General features: G+C 40.8%; 1 protein-coding gene and 2 long non-coding RNA genes across 3 annotated transcripts in view; 2 read left to right on the top strand and 1 right to left on the bottom strand.

The window, feature by feature from the left end:
* Positions 1-5,461: 5,461 nt before the first annotated feature.
* Positions 5,462-7,363, bottom strand: LOC309485278. The gene is made up of 2 exons (XR_014201129.1): positions 6,197-7,363; positions 5,462-5,724 (listed from the first exon to the last, which is right to left on the bottom strand). It is a non-coding gene; the product is annotated as an uncharacterized lncRNA (long non-coding RNA).
* A 2,806-nt stretch (positions 7,364-10,169) lies between these two features.
* Positions 10,170-11,971, top strand: LOC309484786 (uncharacterized protein). Its single transcript, XM_082151172.1, has 3 exons — positions 10,170-10,322; positions 10,424-10,945; positions 11,031-11,971. Exons 1-2 carry the CDS (start codon positions 10,247-10,249, stop codon positions 10,900-10,902), a joined length of 555 nt encoding a protein of 184 aa, XP_082007298.1. The 5' UTR covers positions 10,170-10,246; the 3' UTR covers positions 10,903-10,945; positions 11,031-11,971.
* A 4,549-nt stretch (positions 11,972-16,520) lies between these two features.
* The window catches only part of LOC309484701, a 6,131-nt gene continuing 1,538 nt past the window's right edge, over positions 16,521-21,113 (top strand). The window contains exon 1 of the long non-coding RNA XR_014200948.1: positions 16,521-17,688. This is a non-coding gene — a long non-coding RNA (uncharacterized lncRNA). The remainder of the gene's footprint in view (positions 17,689-21,113) is intronic.

The raw sequence follows: 21,113 nt of genomic DNA, 5'->3' as shown, positions 1-21,113 counted from the left end.
ACACGCTCCAGGTGGAGTTAGAAGCTCGGTTTTTTTTCTAAAACCTCATTAGAAGGTTGTTGTTCTGTCGGATTATAGTGTCGATTACACTGAATATGATCAAAAAATTTTTGCCGATGGCAGCTTTAACTTTTTGGACCCTTCTTTTGACTTAGCCATATTTCTAATAGCAGTCAAACGTGACACTCGACAAACCTCGCTTGTTCAGATGTTTCATGTGTTCCAGCTCAAGCACACCTGGTGCAACTAATGAAGCCCTTGATAAGTGAGACAACACCTTTTTTGTTTTCAACATTCTATTCAGGGGGTTGTATAATTGAGCTAAAAGTAGCATTTTCATTTAAATTTGGGGGAACCACTTGAAATGTTTGTTGTGTAGAGCTATTTCAATTACTTTTGTTTGATTTGTTCATTGCAAACCGCTGAAAGCCTGTACATTTTGACAATAAACCTTGCAATGGGGGTTGAATCATTTTGATTACAACTGTATATTTTACAGTATAATTGTCCCGTTTAGTCTGTGATTAAGTTGGATTTTGAGTTTTTTTATTTTTTATTTTCCTGTTCTCTTTCCTTTGTTTGCTTTTGTTTCCTTGGTTACTCATTGTTTGTTTACAATCTGCGCCTGTTTCTCGTTTCTTTCAGTGATTATCCCTCAGTTTGTAGCCTTGGTTGTCCGTTCTCATCAGTTTTATTGTGGTTGTTCTGCTCTTGTGTTGAGAGTTTCAAGTATCCTGAGTATTTTGTTATTTTGATATTTGTGATTGATAAAAGACTGCAACACTCTTAAATCCTGCTTTTTTTCATTCCTGTGTCAACCACAGCGTGACAATAACATGTATGTTGACAGTATGTTGTTGTTTTTTAAAGGGGTGGTATAATGCCCCTTTCACAAGATATAAAATAAGTCTCTGATGTCCCCAGAGTGAGTGTGTGAAGTTTTAGCTAAAAATACCCCACAGATATTTTTATATCGCATGTTAAAGTTGTCACATTTTGAGGTTGAGCAAAAACGCACCGTTTTGTGTCTGATCCTTTAAATGCAAATGAGCTGCTGCTCCCGGCACAGGGGGCGGAGCTACAACAGCTTGCACTCACACAGATATGCACTGAAAATTTCTAAAACTTTTTTCCTTTTATGTTCAAACCGGATTCAGACAAAGATGGAGAGACTCAAGAAGAAGTGACAACATGTAGAAGCAACAGGACGTTTCTGAATGGTTAGTTGATGAATTTATGTAGCTGATGTGTAGTTATCTTCTAGGGTTAGGGTGTTAACGTGTTCCGAACGTGTACTTAAGTTCTGTTTATGTAAATTCTAGGGTTAGTGATGTCACTAACCCGGGAGGAATGTGGTGTAGTCTCTTCCAGTCGTTTGTTGTAGTCCTTAAAAAGTGATTTCTTTAAAAGAAAATCTCTCCCTTTGCTTTGAACTTTGAGCGTTGTAACTTTGCAGATGTTGTTTATGCTCAAACAGAAACATTACACACTAACTAATGACCTGTGGTGGAGGATTTTGTCTCTTGGTGTGCAAATTGTAATCTAAATTTAAATATATCAAAGACCAAAGACATGATTATAGACTTTGGAAAATCGGCCATTTCAGTCTCTCCTACTGTTATAAATGGAAGCTACATTGAGCTTGTGGACGAATATCGATATCTTGGTAGTGATTGATAACAAATTAAATTTTAATGCCAATACTGATGCCATTTGTAAAAAGGTTCGACAGCGTATGTTTTCTTAAGAAAATTGAACTCTTTTAAAGTATGTTCAGTGTTGACGACACTGTTTTATCGAATCCGTCATTTCTTACTGAGCCATTGTATGGTTTGATTGTATTAGCCTGTCCAATAGAAACAGAATGACTAAGCTGATTAAGACTGCTTCTAAAGTAATTGGAGTTCAGCAGATATTGCTCCAGGACATTGTTGAAGAACGGGTTGTTAAAAAAGCCTATTCGATAATCAACTGTCCATCACAGCCATTACACAAAGAGTTTGTTATGCTCCCATCAGGCCGTAGATATAGAGCAATGGGGGGAAAACCAAGAGGTTCAAAAACTCATTTATACCATCTGCTATTTTAATGTTGAATAGTCTGTAACCATTTGCCTTTTTTAACTTGTCTACTTGTGTGTTCTTGTGTTTATGTGATGTGTGGCACCTGTGCAAAACTAATTTCCTAAGGGATAAATAAACTAAACTGAACTGAACTAAAGTTAGAAAAGTGAAATCATAATCAACGACCCCTTTAATATACTATTGTTCATTGCTATTTCATGTTTGTTCATTACACTTTATCTAATTTAAATAAACTTTAAACTTTAAACATTAATTAGTATATGTAGACATGGGGCTCGTTCTTCGTACGTCGCTAACTCAGTTAGCTGGATTTGATTGTTGACGATTTGGCATGATCTTGGATTGTTTGGTTCTTCGACGCTCATCCTGGACTTGCTGTCATAGCAACAGGTGCGCAAACTTGAACCTGCTCGGGAGCAGGCTTATTTCATGTAAACAGGATTAGATCCCGGCTTCATAAGCGGAGCTGATACGGGAAGTCCAGCGCAGCGCGATAGTGCACTTTCTGAGATTGAAATTTTTTTCTCGTGACTCGTGAGATTGTCGTTTACATTATTAATTTGTTGGAAACGCACATTATTTTCGACTTGTCGGAGTCGGGCTTTAACTACAGCACAAACTGTTTGCATTGCCCTATGATTATTTGCGAGTGGCTCTTTCCTTTACACTATTGGAGCAGAGAACTTGATGGAAAGTGCTGTCTCTGTCGTGTCATTCGGAGTTTACCTGGCGCTTTTAGGTTTAAAAAACAGTTTTAGGTTTTTAAGACCCAATGTTGTAAAGCAGTTTTTTTATTGCAGTTTTTTTTTTTTTTTTTTTTTTTTGGCTATCATCATTTTTTATGAAGATCATGCAATCATGACCATGCCGATTACAGTATGTCACTCAGGCTTCACTAACGTGATTGGTACCATAGACTATAGGCTTCCATAGACTGCCATCAAGGCCTCAATGAAGGGGATTATGTGAACAGAAAGGGGGTTCACAATGTAAATGTGCAGCCCAGTTACTATTGGGAGTCTTAATATTCCAGATGAATAATATTATATCAAATAAAAAAAGTCAGTTGACTAAAATCTTCCATATCACAAATGTGAAAGCAAAATGGCCAGGATCTGTGCATGACTTAAGAATTTTCAGAGATTCACATTTATGCACATTATTTGAAAGTGGTAAGGAAAGTTCCACAATTAAATATCAAGCTCACTGTATTACATACACTTATGCTGATCCTAACAGAACTGCATTTTTTCATAGGTGATTATGACATGTTCCTGCAGACAGGTGTTTATGACCCCATTCCCTGACCCAAACCAGTTACAATGCAGCTCTAGCCAGGACAAGGGCACACAATGAAATGAACTTTGGCTAACTAAAGGGAAGATTTCAGTGTCTGATAAGTCTGAGGGTTGCACACCTGACAGGGCCTGTGACACTGTTGCATGAGCCATATTACACAACATTGCCCAAAAAAAAAAAAAAAAAAAACTTTTCATTATAATATAATGAAAAGTTTAATAAAAGACCAATATACTTAGTTCCTTGAGTTTTATTTCAATTGTTCTTTGTAAAGAAAAGCCAGTGGTCAAGTGCCTGCAACAAGAGATATTAGACACATGCCTCATGCAACAAATAAAAAGGAAAAGTTGTCTATCCACTGCCCACCTGTAGGCCTATGTCTCCTCTGTCTGTGCAGACTCTTCTGTAGGCCTTTCTGTAGATGTGGAATCCTGACACTTATATTGCTGCCATAAAGCATACAAGTATAAATTAAGTAAAGTTATTTATGCACTTGCAGGTAGGCTAGTTCCTCCATATGACAGTTATCTGAGAGGGTTTATTCACTGTCCAGTGAAATGGAAACAAATGGACATTACAAAGTCTTATACTTTCTTTCCTTTGGAAAGTTATAAAAAAAATGTCCACTTACTGCACATATTTCAGCCACCACTTTCTTGGGAACAGATACAAGTGTTGGTGTATTATGTAAAAGTGCACAAAAGAGGAAAACACAATGTCATTATATGAACTACACTCTGGAAAAATATTTTTACATTAATATAAGTTTATTAGTTTTGTCAAAGCAATTAATCATTACTCAAGATTTAACAGTTGAAATGACTATACAGCCTTAATTTAATGCAGCAAAAATTATTTTACAGTGTAGGCTACTAAGATCTTTTCTTCTTTTTTTTTTTTTTTGCTCAGCCTTTTTCTTGGTTGCTTTTATAAACAGCCAACCATTTATTTAACAGTGTCTTTTATAAAAGAGACTATAATATAACAAAAAAAATTACCATTATGTAGAATATTTTTGTACTTCACTTTTGTTTGTTCCCATGTTCTAGTGTGGTGACTCTGACATTACAATGAACAAAGTAATTATGCAATTATTCAAATACAAAAATATAAGCTAATAAGTGATAAAAAAACATCTAACATGGCCACTTCTAACGGATTTAAATTGTCTGCTACTTTTTGCCAGCCCTCTCTCCTGGCTTTTGCAGACTTTGAGGTGTTCCCTGGCGTTTTGCATTAAAACATTAAAATTCCGAATAAACTTCGACTATTAGTTCTTGCTCTGCTGAGGAGAAAAACTGTGCGCGCTCTTTGGCCACGCTGAACAGCCAATAGCAGCGTTGCTGATCAATGTTTCTACTATCGATACATGTCCCCTTTTAACCCAGCGCATGAACGCGCAATTATCTCAGATAACTCAATCCAGCGATACTAATCCTATCCGGCAAGTGTGTTCGAAGAACCGAGTTAGCCAGATCATGATTAGCACGATGATATTACCCAGCAAGCAATTTTGCGTCTAATAGGCGTCTAATAGACGTCTAAACATAGCCTAGACGTCTAGGCTAAAATCAGGCTAATTTTGGGCTGTCAGTGAAAATCTAATAGACGTCTAACCATAGCCCACGAATAGACGTCTAACCATAGCCCAAGAAAATACGTCTAACCATAGCCCAAGAAAAGACGTCTAACCATAGCCCAAGAATAGACGTCTAACCATAGCCCTAGAATATACGTCTAACCATAGCCCAAGAATAGACGTCTAACCATAGCCCTAGAATATACGTCTAACCATAGCCCAAGAATAGACTAGTCATTAATTAGACGGCTATTAAACGACTACATATATACGTCTAATAGACAGTCAATATGGGTCTAGGCTAAAACAAGGCTGAATTTGGGCTGTCAGTGAAAATCTAATAGACGTCTAACCATAGCCCAAGAATAGACTAATCATCAATTACACAGCTATTGAAGGACTACATATACATGTAATAGACAACAAAATGAGGCTAAAAGATTATTTTCACTCAAATATAACAGGTTTTCATAAATGACAATCATCCAAACAAATGTAAAACATTTAAAAAAGGATTTATTTAAAAAAAATAATATTAACAACTTAGACAACATACAAACATAAAAATGAGCAAATAAAATTAGAAAATATGGGAAAACAACTCAAGATAATAAAAATATAAAGAATTTAATTTTATAAAACAAATCAATGGATCCCTTTACTCCCATACCCACCACCCCCTGGTGCCTGCTTAAAATGAGAAGAAATAGCATTTTTTTATTTCCAATTCTTTTGTTGAAGGAAAATTGGTCATCACTGCATCTGCCAAACGAGAAAAATAAAAAAAATTATTGCACAAGAAAAGCATTGTTGACCATAATTTTTAACTAATTACAGTAATTGTCATTTTTGCTTGGATGCACACTAGCTGGCCAATATAGAGTTAAGATGCATGATTATTTATCATGTCTTTTCATATTGCATTATGTTGCTGTTAAGTTGTATGTGAAGCACTTTGAAAACTTGCCTTAAATCAAAAACTCATATTTCACAATATTAATCTTCAATAATAATAAAAAATTAGTAATGGTAAGTTTCATGCTTACCAGCTTGAATTTAGATCAACTTTAGTTTAAGGGTAGTAAAGTTGCACGTGCAGTAAAGTTACACGTGCAGATAACGTTAACTTGTTGGAGAAAAAAAACTCTTTGCTAACGCTATGTCACGGTTCCTACACATTATAACAAATAATGAATTTAAATAATGAACATGTCAAAAAGACACTCATACTTACAAGATCGAAGTAGAAGTGTTACGAGTTTCGCTCGTCCATTGCTCTGCTCTTCTACAGGTGCAAAATGGCTGTATGGCTCGTGTAAAATAACATTTGAAAAGGGCGGAAATGTTTCTCGCGAGATCTGGCTAAAGTGATCTAGTCGCGCGATGCCAGTAGTCCCAGTAGCAGCTATGAGTAGCAGTAGTCATGTCTTAGTACGGCTTCGCTTGTGCCATCTAGCGGTTGAGAATTGGAATTTGATTTTTATTTATAAATAAATATTATTTTACTAACCGAGGCGGTGAAATGACGGCTATTGCATGCAGGGAAAATAGCCCGTCTTACTACGAGCTAAATCGTGGCTAAGCACAGCCTACACATATAACATGTCAAATAAAGCAAACCAAACACCTCGTCATCACAGTTGACTTTGCTTACATGATGGAATATCATACATCTCGCAAGTTATTTTGGAAAAAAATACATTAAACCAGATTAAATGTTATTTGGGCTAAAAGTGGGTTACACATAGCCGGACTATATCGGGTCTATATTTAACAGTGGTTTCTGTTGCCATCTAGCGGTTGTGATGTAATTGCATTTTATTTATTTAAAAATGATAGACAGACAGTCAAATAATATCGTAGATTGTGTATGAATGTTATGTTTATGTGTGACAGCAAACATTATGCTGTGTGTGTGAAAACAATTTTAATTTTATTCTTATACAATTGCTGGTCGTACGTAGACCAGATTTCCTCGATTTCGCTGGGTGGGCTACAGCAGGCTGCACATAGCCCGTCCACTTCAGAGCTAAATCGTGACCACATCGACCATGTCGTTAAATGACACATTGCACCTTGTAGATATTATGACCAATGCGAACATGATAAGATATCAACCATCTCATGCACTGTCTGGCACAAAAAATATACAATTAATTCGTTTTGACTAAAAGTGGGCTACAATAGCCGGGTCTAAATATGAGCTAAATCGTGGCTACGCACAGCCTACACTTATAATATGACAAATAAAGTAATCCAAACACCTTGTCATCACAGTTGACTTTGCTTATATGATGGAATATCATACATCTCGCAAGTTATTTTGGAAGAAAATACATTAAACCAGATTAAATGTTATTTGGGCTAAAAGTGGGTTACAAAATAGCCGGTCTATTTTAGGTCTATATTTAACCTAGACGTTGAAATGACGGCTATTGCTTGCTGGGTATCTTGGATGTGTCATTTGATCTCGGATGTAATAAGCAACGTACGAAGAACGAGCCCATGAACATTAATCAAGATCAAAATATTGTTTGTTGCTACTCTGGTTAGCTATTGCATTAAAGGATCATTAGTCATCATTTACTCCCGCCATGTTGTTCCAGCCCCGTTTGACTGTTTCACAGTTCTGTTAGTTTGGGCTTTTTGTGTCTCATGTCCTTCTGCCTGAGTTCGTCGTTGGTTGTCCTGGTTACTCATTATGTTCAGCTGTGCGCTCATTAGCTCCCTTATTATCACGTGTACTTAAGTCCTGTTCTGTTTGTGTTTCATTGTTTGGTCTCGTCTGTGAATAGATGTGGTGTGCTTTCTCCTGCCCTCTTTGTTGGGTATCTAGTGAATTATCAAGTAAAGAGACTGTCTGAACTAATTAGCCTTCTTCGTGTTTATCTACACTGCCAGTTCGTGACAGACTTTTTGACATTTATCAAAATGTTGTAGGTTTGTAATGACATGAGTAAAGGGTTCGATTTTTTTTTTTTTTTTGTTTTTTTTTTTTTTTTGGGTGAACTATCCCTTAATTTATGTTCATGTGAAGAATCTTTTAAGTGTTACTGAAAACTCGATTGGCTTTTTTATCCTGTATATTTTCTCCACTGACCTCGTTCAGTCTCTTCACAGCCCTTTGAGTGAAATTCCTTGATTTAGATGATCACTCAGACTTTGGCACTGTGAACCCTTCAGGATTTCTTCAGATTTTCCCTAGAGTGTGTTATATCTCTCTGAAAGCATGTCTCTGTCAGCCCCCGTTTCACTTCATACAATATGGATAAGATGCAACAAAAGAGATCCTCCAAGCTCTTTTCCTCTACTTTCAAAATCAATCCACCAGAGGTCCTCATGCCATGATATTTCTCGCCCACGTGCTCCTACAGAACTGGGCTAATTACCCATCAGGAGCATCCAGTCCTCCAGGTCGTGACTAGTGTGTGCTGCAGCTGCTGTGGAGAATCGAGGACTCTCACACTCCTCACGTCGACGGCTATAAGCAGAGGAAAAGGACATTTCCCCTTATAGTGCATCTGTCGCTGTAGGCTTGTTCAGTGGCTGAGATACATTGATAATCTGGCACAAACGGCAGCAGATCGGGTGACAGGTGGAGATAGGCAGAGCTCAGTGTGCCAGTCGTGCCTCGCTGGGCATTAGAGAGTCAGGGCACTAACGTCAGGTGAACAGACATATGGCATCTTCTCACGCGCTCCTCGGGTTCATCTGATAGTCAACATTCATTTCCTATGCTCGATTCACACAATTTATCACAAAAAAAACTTGTCCTCTCACTCGTCCTGGGCGCGCCTTTCCTCGTTCCTTCTGTGTCGAGTCACCGACAACATACATTACATGGGATTTTCATAGTTATTGGATGGGACCCCACAGGCTACACTTCCCATGACATGGACCTGAACCGTACATTGGACAGAGAAAAAATACATACAGCTAATAGTGCTATCTATGCATGTACTCATGCGGTGCATATATACAGCAGCACAAGCTGAATGCATGCAGAGCTCACACAAGAAGCCCTTTATGTACCTGTATGTACCAGCTGCTGCTTCCAGAAATGCTCCTTAGACCAAATGTTCTTGTAATTTGTTAAATTTCTCTATTTGTGCAGAATGTGATCCAGCAAAATCAGATCACATTGTTCTTACTCTGTGCTCGTTGAATCCCCCGGCTCGGTATCCGTGGCTGTATAAATAGAAGCAAGCATAGAATTAGCCATGGACTGCAGATGTTGAGCATCTGCATCAAAAGCTTCTCGCAGATAAATAGCTCTCTTTTTCCATCATGTTCCATGTGCGTTGCTTTGTTTCTAGTATGAATTGGGCTTTCTTCGAGTACTGATGTGGAGAACATGCTATTGACATTAACTGAGTGAATATATCTGTTAGATGAGATAGAAGAAGAAGCAGCAGTAACAGCAATGATCAATAGCAGAAGCAGCAGTGTAGCATTTTTATTCCGCCCAGAACAAACATATCAACATTGTCATTTCCATTAGAGAGTTGACATTACAGGAATATATTAACCTATAAAGTCTTGATTATGATATAATTTAACTTTTTTATTTTTATCCCAGTGTCTTTTCTTCACTATTGAAGAAGTTCAAACTGTTCAAAAAGGTTTCCAGGTGAGACATTTATATTCTATTGCAATTGCAAACTTCATTGAGTACAATAATTTGCAATTGTATTAATAATAAGAAATGTCTATCAATTTCCAAACTACTTTATAATGATGATGATTAAGATGAAGATGTAGAACAGTGTTTTCTAAGTAGACTGGAGAAATGGCTGCTGAAAATGTGGCTTTGCAAAATTCTATTCTACTGTGTGTGTTTATAATCAAGCTTACACACATGCATTCTTTCATTCATTTATGGTCTTGTTGTTTCGTCTTTTGAATTCAGTGAATTCAAACCTTTTATATGTATTTATAAAAAAAGAACGAGCAAAAGCGTGAGAGGGCATGAGATGGACATGAATGTAGGAGGCATACGCTGTGGATATATCAGCATCATCAATAACACTTGTGTTTGGAGCTCTCTCAAACCATCTGCCATCAGGAGAAAAGCAGCCAATCAGACTGCTCCGACCAGCCCCTCTGCTCTCATTGGCTCCGACCAGCCCCTCTGCTCTCATTGGCTCCGACCAGCCCCTTTGCTCTCATTGGCTCCGACCAGCCCCTCTGCTCTCATTGGCTCCTCCCAGCCCCTCTGCTCTCATTGGCTCCTCCCAGCCCCTCTGCACTGTAGACTCAGTCAGCTCTGCTAGCAAAACAGACAATGTGCTGCTGTTACAAGCAGGGGAGACTCAACAAATGCACCGGAACGAGGAACACATCGCAGCCTGAGAGAGGAAGTGAGTAAACCTGTCTTCTCAGCATATAACGACTGCATGACTCGTCCTGTCCTCATCCTGCTCTATATATAGATCACAGCCAGAAATATCCCTCTTCCCAGGCAAATGCTCTCTCCTGAAGCCGTCGGCAGGAGGAGGATCAGCCCCCAGAGGAGCCGTCAGTGGTGTCAGTGAGATGGGCTGCTCATCGGGCCGTTTGCCCTGCCGGCCCCCAGCCTCGGCTCAGCCGGACCCAGACCGCAGCCTGTCCCACGATGGCTCCATCCCCACGGCTGGGGCCAGAGAACCGGAGGATCTGTCCACTCTGGAGCGCTTGGCCCAGGCCACCGGGGGCACGGAGGAGTCCTGGTACCGGTGTGTGTTCCCGTTTGGGGTGATCTCGCTGGTCATCGGTGTGGCGGGCAGTGGCGTCACCTTCAGCTTCAACACGCTGCCCCAGACCCGGGTGGTGTCGCTGGTTCTGCTGGTGCTGGGCTTCGTCCTGCTGCTGGTAGCGGCCGCTTGCTGGAAGGCTCATCGGTCCCGGAGGAGAGAGAAGAAGGAGGCTGGCATCTTCAGCTCAGAGCTGTACACGCTGTGAGTGTTTCTGCTGTTAAACCTCATCCGCTGGCCTGTGTTTGATGGTAAGTAGTCTGTAACATCTCCTCACTCTCACTGACGGCCTTTGGAAACATTTTTGTGACATTGAAAGACTCATGTTTCTATTAGGTAAAAATCTCAAAGGAAGGAGCGCCATGGAGGATCTCTGTGTGTGTGTGTGTCAGTTTATGGATTGGAGGAATAATATGGTTGGGTCATTGGAGAAACAGGAGAGTCCCTGATAATGCTGCAACTTTCCCTGCTTTCATCTTGAGCATTTTTATGAAAGGAGGATGCAAAAGAAAATTATGTAAATCTCTGTAAAACTGCAAGGAAAGGAAAGGAAGGCTTTTTGAAAGAAATATGAACATTGATAAAAGAATGACAGCTACTTATTATGTTAACATGTATATCATGTATGATTAAATCACATGCAGTTTGCAGTCAGTGCCAGGACTTACTTACTTTTATTTATTGATTTATTTATTGATTTATTTATGCTAGGTCAAATGTATGAGGACAAGATAATGTGAACTTATGTTTTGCATGACAAATGAACAGATTATTATTATTTTTAATTTTTATATTTAACTATGATTGGAGTGAAATTTGTGCACGCTTACGTATCTGTGTTGCATCACAGAAGTGTTTCTGATGTTCCAGACTGTTATTTTGATATTGCCTATCGCTCTGTCTGTCAAGAGACTGCAAAGTGAAATCTGGGGACAGTGTCTGTACACATGAAAATGTTCCTATGTAAAACAGTGTGAGTAATACATGACTTCACCTGTAACTCAAGCACAGAGCAGAAGGGACATTACTCGGATCATATCTACTGACATCTCAGCACCAGTGTCAGTCAACTGAATGTGTAGTAGAATAACCTGAACATGAACCTGATTTGCTGACTATTCTGCTTCTGTGAAAATGATCAGTGTTTCGGTTCAGTACTTCGGATCTATTTGCACTGTTTATGTACTTCAGCTTTGGAGTGTTTAAGGAGTATTTTTTGCTAGGTACTGTATTCATGTTTTTGGTCTTATATATGTTATAAATTTATATGATATGTATTTTTTTTATATATATTTCTCTGTGAGAAAAATTGCCAGCTGTTTGTATGTGTTCTCTGAGTGCCTGTATTTTAACAGTAGATATATTTGAATCATCCACCTCTAGGTTTAGTGAAGAAAAACTGTTTTCATTTTTAAAAAGCCTTATAAATTTTCTGTCCAACAGATGTTTTATGTGCATGGTGACATATACCCATATACCATATACCATATACCCATACCCATATACCCATATACCCATATACCCATACCCATACCCATATACCCATATACCCATATACCATATACCATATACCCATACCCATACCCATATACCATATACCATATACCATATACCCATACCCATATACCCATATACCCATATACCCATACCCATACCCATACCCATATACCCATATACCATATACCATATACCATACCCATACCCATACCCATATACCCATATACCATATACCCATATACCCATACCCATATACCCATATACCCATATACCCATATACCCATACCCATATACCCATACCCATATACCCATATACCCATACCCATATACCCATACCCATACCCATATACCCATACCCATATACCCATATACCCATACCCATACCCATATACCCATATACCATATACCATATACCATATACCATATACCATATACCCATACCCATATACCCATATACCCATACCCATACCCATATACCCATATACCATATACCATATACCATACCCATACCCATACCCATATACCCATATACCATATACCATATACCATATACCATATACCATATACTCATACCCATATACCCATATACCCATATACCATATACCCATACCCATATACCCATACCCATACCCATATACCATATACCATATACCATATACCCATACCCATATACCCATATACCATATACCATATACCCATACCCATATACCCATATACCATATACCATATACCCATACCCATACCCATACCCATACCCATATACCCATACCCATACCCATACCCATATACCCATATACCATATACCATATACCATATACCCATACCCATACCCATACCCATACCCATATACCCATATACCATATACCCATATACCCATATACCCATACCCATATACCCATATACCCATATACCCATATACCCATACCCATACCCATATACCCATACCCATACCCATATACCCATATACCCATACCCATATACCCATATACCCATACCCATATACCCATATACCCATACCCATACCCATACCCATACCCATACCCATATACCCATATACCATATACCCATATACCCATACCCATATACCCATATACCCATATACCCATATACCCATACCCATACCCATATACCCATACCCATATACCCATATACCCATACCCATATACCCATACCCATACCCATATACCCATACCCATATACCCATATACCCATACCCATACCCATATACCCATATACCCATACCCATATACCCATATACCCATATACCCATACCCATATACCCATACCCATACCCATACCCATACCCATACCCATACCCATATACCCATACCCATATACCCATACCCATACCCATACCCATACCCATACCCATATACCATATACCCATATACCCATAAAATCATATTTCTGCCTTCTACATATTTCTGCCTTCTAAAACAGAAGAGCCTCATGTTTCGGCAGTCGTGAGGCCGATGTGACAATATCTGTGATTTTACCATTACAGGCAAGAGGGTTAGAGAGCGAGAGAGAGAGAGAGAGAGAGAGAGAGAGAGAGAGAGAGAGAGAGAGAGAGAGAGAGAGAGACAAAGAGAAAGATCAGTGGTGAGAGTGAGGGAGGAAAATTAGTGGTTGGGTGGGCTAGAGAAAGACGGAGGATTCATTAAGGAAAAGCGTCGGGAAGCAGCTCTACGTGCTCGGAATAAGAGAAGTGTGAGAGCAGTGGCAGGAGCTGCGACGTCTAAAAGCAGACTCAGAGAGCCTGTGGCGTATGACTCATATTCCTCGCATTGTTCAACATGCACCCATGTTCAACCCTTGCATTCGGTGTAGCATATCTGACTGTGAAATACTAGGTATCTAAAAAAACAGCAACTTTGTAGTATGACTCATTATGAGAGACGCTGTGATACAGATTATGATTCTGGAATAATTAGCCGAATCATGGACATTCACCCTTCTTAGACTTTTAGACAGATCTACCTCGTTCATCACACACCAGCCCTGATGTTCATCACACATGATTTCTCTCATCCAGCTGAAAGTATGCAAGACATTTTTAATTATAAGACTGTACATTTGCTTCAACATCTTTCTCACTAAAATGAATTCTCATAGATTATCAAAGCTTTTATTAAGGACACACATGATCCAAAACACAAATAATAAACAGACAAATATTTAAAAAAAAACACAATATCACATGTAGGCTAAAACGATTGAAATGACACTCCCTGTATTTCACTTTCTATTCTGTTTCAGCCCTTTCTTTTTGGGGCAGATATACATTAGAGTTATGCATATTGTTTTTGTGAAACTTATTGTAAATAGATGTATTTATACTTTCAGTTTTGGACTAAAGAATTGTATTAAATGGAAGAATACAATGTGTAATCAAGCTTTGTCGATTTCATTCTTGACAACTTGAATCCAATGTGCCGAAGTTCAGACTAATGCTGCAGATTACTGTATCTAACACCCAGAACCCCCCGACCTTTGACACTGATGGAATAATGCTGTTTTGGACAGTGTTTAGGGTTAGGGTTTGGGTTGGCAGCATGTTGATGTAATCACCACTCAAATCTTCCATCGGAGGCGACGCATGATCCGGCACATGCATTTATGAAAAGAAGTTCATGCGCAGTGTGTCCCATTTGACCAACGTCCTCAAAGATGAGACTGAAGTAGACAAAAATGAAATGGACATTGGAAAAACTTCAGTGATTACTGTCTACAACATCAGGGCATGCAGGGAACATTTACAATAAATAAACTGGAAGGAAAATAATTAAAAAGTAAAAAGTCCCTTATGAAAAAGAAGTATAACTTCCAACTTCAATGTTCAAGTATATTTTTAAGTATACTTTATGTATGTGAATGTGCTAGTAAACTTGTAAGTGTACTATTTCAATACTGTTTGGGACTAAATTGGCCCACTTTTAGTATGTAAAAAGTATAGGTTTAAGTGTAGTTTAAGTGTAAGAGTAGTAAACTTTAAGTGCACAACTACGTTTCTCATTTGTACTGCATCTGTACTACAAGTGAACTTATAAGTTCACTTACCCTGTTATAGGAAGTGTTCCCCGTTCCCAGTTTATGCAGCCTAACAATCACTTTACTGATCTGATGAATACTAGAAATTGATAATGTTCAATGTGTATGCCAGGTCAAAGAGATGTGTTAGTCTAGATTTAAACTGACAGAGTGAGTCTGCTTCCCGATGTTAGGAAGACTGTTCCAGAGTTTAGGAGCCACATAGGAAAAGGATCTACCGCCTGCAGTTAACTATACATACAGAAATATTACTTTATTGGTTTACTGTTAATAGTTTAGTCTGAAAACAATAAACAGAATTGAATGGAATATCGGTAAACTAATTTTGACGAAAGGGTTTGTAGGACAGAGATTTGGCTACTTTAAGGACAGTAGTTGAAACAGTACTGGATAATTTACTCATTTACAAAATAAAACGTGAATCACAGAGACGTGTTGGAAACCAATAGGCTGCTGTTGCTGTTTTACTATTGCATGAATTTACATGGATCTTCATTCTGCAGCAATCAAAGAAAGTGCCTAACTGCTCAGAACCCTGTTTTATGAGACAGAGATGACTATCCCCCAGAGAGGTGAGTGTGTAGTTCTTTCTCAGGGTGCAAAATCAGTCAAACTTTTGGCTAATCCCATTAATGAAGCTGTGATTACTGAGAACATGCAGATGAGATATTCATTCAGACCAACGGCTCATTAAGCTGCTTTTCTTTTATGGGATGTTCAGCACAAACTAATACAGTGCAGATTTGATTCTATCCTTTGGGAACTGACCACAGAAACCGAAAATTCTCGGGCCAGCAGCATGTGTCCAAATTTCAATCTTAACCGTTCTATTTCATCAGAAACGATCTGAAAACAGGGCTCTAAGTGTAAAATACCGAACTTGTCCTTTAACTTTATTTACCCATCAGACAAGTCATTACTGATCTAATTAACATCTCTGTACGTGTGAGCGTCTCGGAAAGAGAAAATAAGCAGAAAATAAATTCTAGTATATTTTTGGAAATATTCCTTGTTACCATGGTAAATCCTGAAACCAGTGATGTTACAGATTTGCTTTATGTTTTTGCCCAGTGTTTTAATTAGCCACCGAATTATATGTCAGTTATGTTATCTTCTTTCAGCAACACATAGAGATATCTTGAACTTGGAAAATGTACAAAGCAATCTCTATTCAATACAATTGAAACTCAGCAATTTTAAATTATTACCATCATGTCAGCTGTTCTGCAAGCTCTGTGTAAGCTGAATCATCCCAACAAATGAATTACTGTGCTAAGGGACCGTTCGGTATTTATGGAAGGGGCCACCGGAGGAAAATAGGGGAGGGTCATGTCTTTTTATTCTTTGTTGAGGGGAGGGTCATTCAACTTTTTTTAGTCTAGGGGGAGGGTCACCCAACTTTTATATACATGAAAACAGCAACATTTCAAAGTGGCTTGTTTGGTGATATTTTTTTCCATTTAGCTCCATGTTGATCTCGCGTTATCAGCTCCCCTTCGATATCAGATGGGTCTGACCCAACAAAAATCCAGTTTGGCGCTGTTTGACAGTGCGCGCACTTCAGTTCGCGCTTAGAAAAAATGCATCATGTCAGAACAGAATGCCAATGAAATGTTTACCCGGCAAAGCTTTAAAGCACGAGCAAATAATGAACTTTTGTGATTGCGAATAAGTGCACAGTGTCCTGTGAGTGTAACTCTACCGCTGCATTAACATGTGATGTGAACGTCGAGTTTTACAGTATTGCGACTGAGGCGCCAGAACTGCTGCTGATAGAATGTGCGCTGTAGCGCGATACTACCATATTTTAGTTCCATTCTTATTTTGTTTCCACGATGTGTAAGATGTAGGGCTACCACATCTTTAAATTACTATTAGTATTATTTAAGTTAACATAATAAAATACGTAGACCTACACCACAAAAACTAGTTGAGGATAAATTCGTTAAAATTGGGCGATTCCAGTGTTATAGACGTAACATTTGCAGTCAAAACTTGAAATATAAATTCTCAGAAAATACATTTAATACCAATATTTTGGAGTCAAGACATTAGAAAAATAAAGGAGTCAAGACATTAGAAAAATATCAGTCTACACATTAAATTTTATATTTATTATGAGGGAAATACACATGTGACGTGACGTGACACAAAAAAAATCTTTAACTTTTAGGTGGCAAAATATGTTTTAGTAATTCTTCTATAAATTACACTGTGCAAACCAAAAGATATATACCCACCGGATGAATAAAGATCGGCCTCCACAGAACATAAAATATTATTTTTATTTTATTTTTCGTGTTCGCATTTATGTAAAAAACAAAAAAAAACAATGTTACGGGCGTGACAGTTCTCCATTACGGACATGACTGCTCTGAAAGCGACTTTAAAAATTTCACAGAGACCTCAAACAGAAAGCACAAAGCCTTTCTTTAAAGTGAATTTCGTTCCCTTTCAAGGGAACTCCCGTTGCGTCGAAAACTGACGCTATGGGAACGCTTTGCGTGATGACGTCTTGAAGCACATGTAAAATCAGTCCAATGGTGTGGCAGAACGTCAGAGGCGGGTGACGTCACGTACCAGGAAGCTATAAAAGCCGGCCCGAAACAGAAAACGAAAGCTTTCTGAGTCTTCAGTTGCGCTCTGTGTTGAATCTGTCCTTGTTATTTGGTGTTGTCTGTCTATATTATATATATATATATTCAGTATGGCGAGCAAGCAGCAGTTTAGAGTGTGTGTCCATCCCTGCACGTTGTTAGTATTGAAGCTGAGTCTGAGGATTCGCCACCTCAGTCTCACGCTTTTGAGGAATTGCTCGATGTTGTCACGAGAGCAGTTCACAGATTATCTATTGAGTGGCCAGAGGATAGGCAGGACGTTCGTTCGAAAAGTAAGCTCGACGAACGCTTCCTGCCATCTCGTACACAGCCTCAGCGAAGAAGCCTTCCGTTTTTCCCCGATCTCCACACCGAGGTGTCGAAATCGTGGGGAAAACCGGTTTCATACAGAGTGTATGCACCACAAACATCCCACTATTCTTCCATTCACAAATATAAAGAATATGGTTATGGGGAGATGCCGAAGGTGGAGGAGACGCTTGCGAGCTATCTCTCTCCAGCAACGGCATCTTCCCTGAAAGCTCCTTCACTTCCCTCTAAGCCAGTAAAATTCACATCATCTCTGGTTCATAAATCGTATGCAGCCGCTGGTCAAGCTGCAGCGTGTCTGCATACGATGTCTATTATGCAAGCCTATCAGGCAGAATTATTGGGGGATTTAGAGGAGGGCGGGGGAATTGGTCCTGACACAGTGGCTGAACTACGCAGAGCCACAGATCTGTCTCTCAGGGCCACCAAGGAGACCGCTAAATCAATCGGGCGGTCTATGGCAGCCCTGGTGGCCACTGAGAGGCATCTGTGGCTCAATTTGAGCGATATAAAAGAGAAAGAAAAGCACGTTCTCTTAGATGCTCCGGTTTCCACTGTTGGTTTATTTGGTGATGCAGTAAACAGTGCGGTAGCTAAATCTCAGGAAGCTGCTAAACAGGCAGCTGCATTACAAAACTTCTCCCCCGCCGTTCTTTCATTGAGGCTGCTGAGCGGGAGCAGCCTCACTCCTCTAAAAAGAGCGCTGAACATCGTGCCACTCAAAAACAGAGTGTGTCCTCTCGTGCTCCCCCACAAAAATCTCGGGGACACGGAGGGCGCTCTCAAACCCAGCAGTCTTCGAGGGGTAAAACGGATCTGCGGACCGTTATTACCGCCAAGAAGGCTGCTGGGAAAAAGTCCTGATGTCTGAGGGCTCAGGACAAATGAGGGTAGTCCCCCCGAAGCAGAGCGGTTAACACCTCTTTTCACGGTGCCCGTCTCTCTTCGGTGCCCTCAGGGGACCGTTCTGCCAACCCTGCCACCTCTGGTGTTACAGGGCGCAGCGGTCTCCGGCGAGCACATATCTCAAGGTCCACCCGGAAACGTAGTGGCCTCGGGATGCCCGCCCCCTCTGAGGAGGGTGCTAGAGCAGTCTGTTTGGTCGTTCCCTGCCGGTGCGCCGTTACAGGGCGACGAACCGACTACTCAACAGCAGGAGAAAAATACGGTGCCGTCTCTCTTCGGTGCCCTCAGGGGACCGTTCTGCCAACCCTGCCGCCTCCGGTGTCACAGGGCGCAGCAGTCTCCGGCGAGCACATATCTCAAGGTCCACCCAGAAACGTAGTGGCCTCGGGATGCCCGCCCCCTCTGAGGAGGGTGCTGGAGCAGTCTGTTTGGTCGTTCCCTGCCGGTGCGCCGTTACAGGGCGACGAACCGACTACTCAACAGCAACAAAATCCAGAAACCAGTCTCGAGAGACTGGTACCTCTAGTAGAATCTTTGACAGCGTGGAAGCTACTGTCAAATGTTTCTCGTTGGGTCCTGCAGACCGTGGAAAAAGGGTATTAGATACAATTCTATTAACGCCCACCGCGGTTTATGGGGGTCCTGCCCACAGTGGTGGGCCCCGAGCAGGTTCTGGTTATGGAACAGGAAGTAAACACTCTGTTAGAGAAAGGGGCCATAGAATATGTACCCCCCTCCAACAGGGAAACCGGGTTTTACAGCCGGTACTTCATAGTTCCAAAAAAGGACGGGGGATTGCGTCCCATTTTAGATCTTCGAGTTGCCATGCAGCTCAAGTTCAAAATGTTAACCTTGAGACAAATCGTGCCACAGATCAGGTCCGAGGACTGGTTTGTCACGATAGACCTCAAGGACGCATATTTCCATCCGTCCGTGTCATTGGAAGTTCCTGAGGTTTGCTTTCGGGGGCAAAGCATACCAATATCGAGTTCTTCCATTCGGCCTGGCTTTATCACCCCGCACTTTCACCAAATGCGTGGATGCAGCTCTGGCGCCCTTGCGCCTCCGGGGTATTCGCATCACGAACTACATCGACGATTGGTTGATTTTAGCTCAGTCGCATTAGATGGCGGTTCAACATCGAGATGTTGTTCTCGCCCATATGAAAGAGTTGGGGTTACGGCTGAACGCCAAGAAGAGTGTGCTTTCTCCATTTTAGAGGACCACTTTTTTAGGCGTGGTTTGGGATTTAGTGTCGATGCAGGCGCGCCTGTCATCGCCACGCTTCGATTCCATCCTGGCAGCTGTGAGAAGTGTAAAGCTAGGCCAGCTACTCACTGTCAAACAGTTCCAGAGACTGTTGGGTCTCATGGCAGCAGCTTCCAACGGGATACCTTTTGGACTGCTGCACATGAGGCCCCTGCAGTGATGGCTCAGGACCAGAGGGTTTTTCCCCGAGGGGCAACCCATTTCGCACAATCAAGGTCACGCGGTGATGCCTACGTGCCTTGGTTATGTGGAAGAAACCTTGGTTCCTGTCCCAGGGCCCAGTGCTGGGAGCTCCTTGTCGTCGCAAACTGCTAACGACGGATGCTTCCCTCACGGGTTGGGGAGCGATCCTGAGGGTCGCTCATCTCAAGGTCTGTGGGAAGACCATCATCGTTCCTGGCATTCTATAGCCTAGAGATGTTAGCTGTCTTCCGGGCTCTGAGGAGCTTTATCACAGGTCTCAGGGGACACCATGTGTAGTACATACGACAACACGTCGGTAGTCGCCTATATCAAGGGGGTTTGCGCTGGCATGCCATATCCTCTTGTGGTCCCAGGGGAAGTTGCTGTCACTCAAGGCAGCCTACATCCCCGGGGTCCAGAATATAGGAGCAGACACTCTGTCGAGACAGGGGCCGAGGCCCGGGGAATGGTGGCTCCACCCCCGAGGTGGTGGAGCTGATATGGAAATTATAAGTGGATCTGTTTGCGTCTCGAGAGACGTCTCACTGTCCACTTTGGTTCTCCCTCACGCATCCAGCTCCTCTGG

Source organism: Leuciscus leuciscus, assembly GCF_965113295.1.
Source record: "Leuciscus leuciscus genome assembly, chromosome: 21".
In the NCBI taxonomy this organism is placed as follows: domain Eukaryota; kingdom Metazoa; phylum Chordata; class Actinopteri; order Cypriniformes; family Leuciscidae; genus Leuciscus; species Leuciscus leuciscus.
This window is presented reverse-complemented; position numbering and strand designations above follow the sequence as displayed.

Bases quoted from the DNA above. Each gene is read 5' to 3' on its own strand.
- LOC309484786 (XM_082151172.1), top strand. From the start codon at position 10,247: ATGTGCTGCTGTTACAAGCAGGGGAGACTCAACAAATGCACCGGAACG. The intron at 10,323-10,423 runs GTGAGTAAACCT...CCCTCTTCCCAG, and splicing joins ATCGCAGCCTGAGAGAGGAA to GCAAATGCTCTCTCCTGAAG.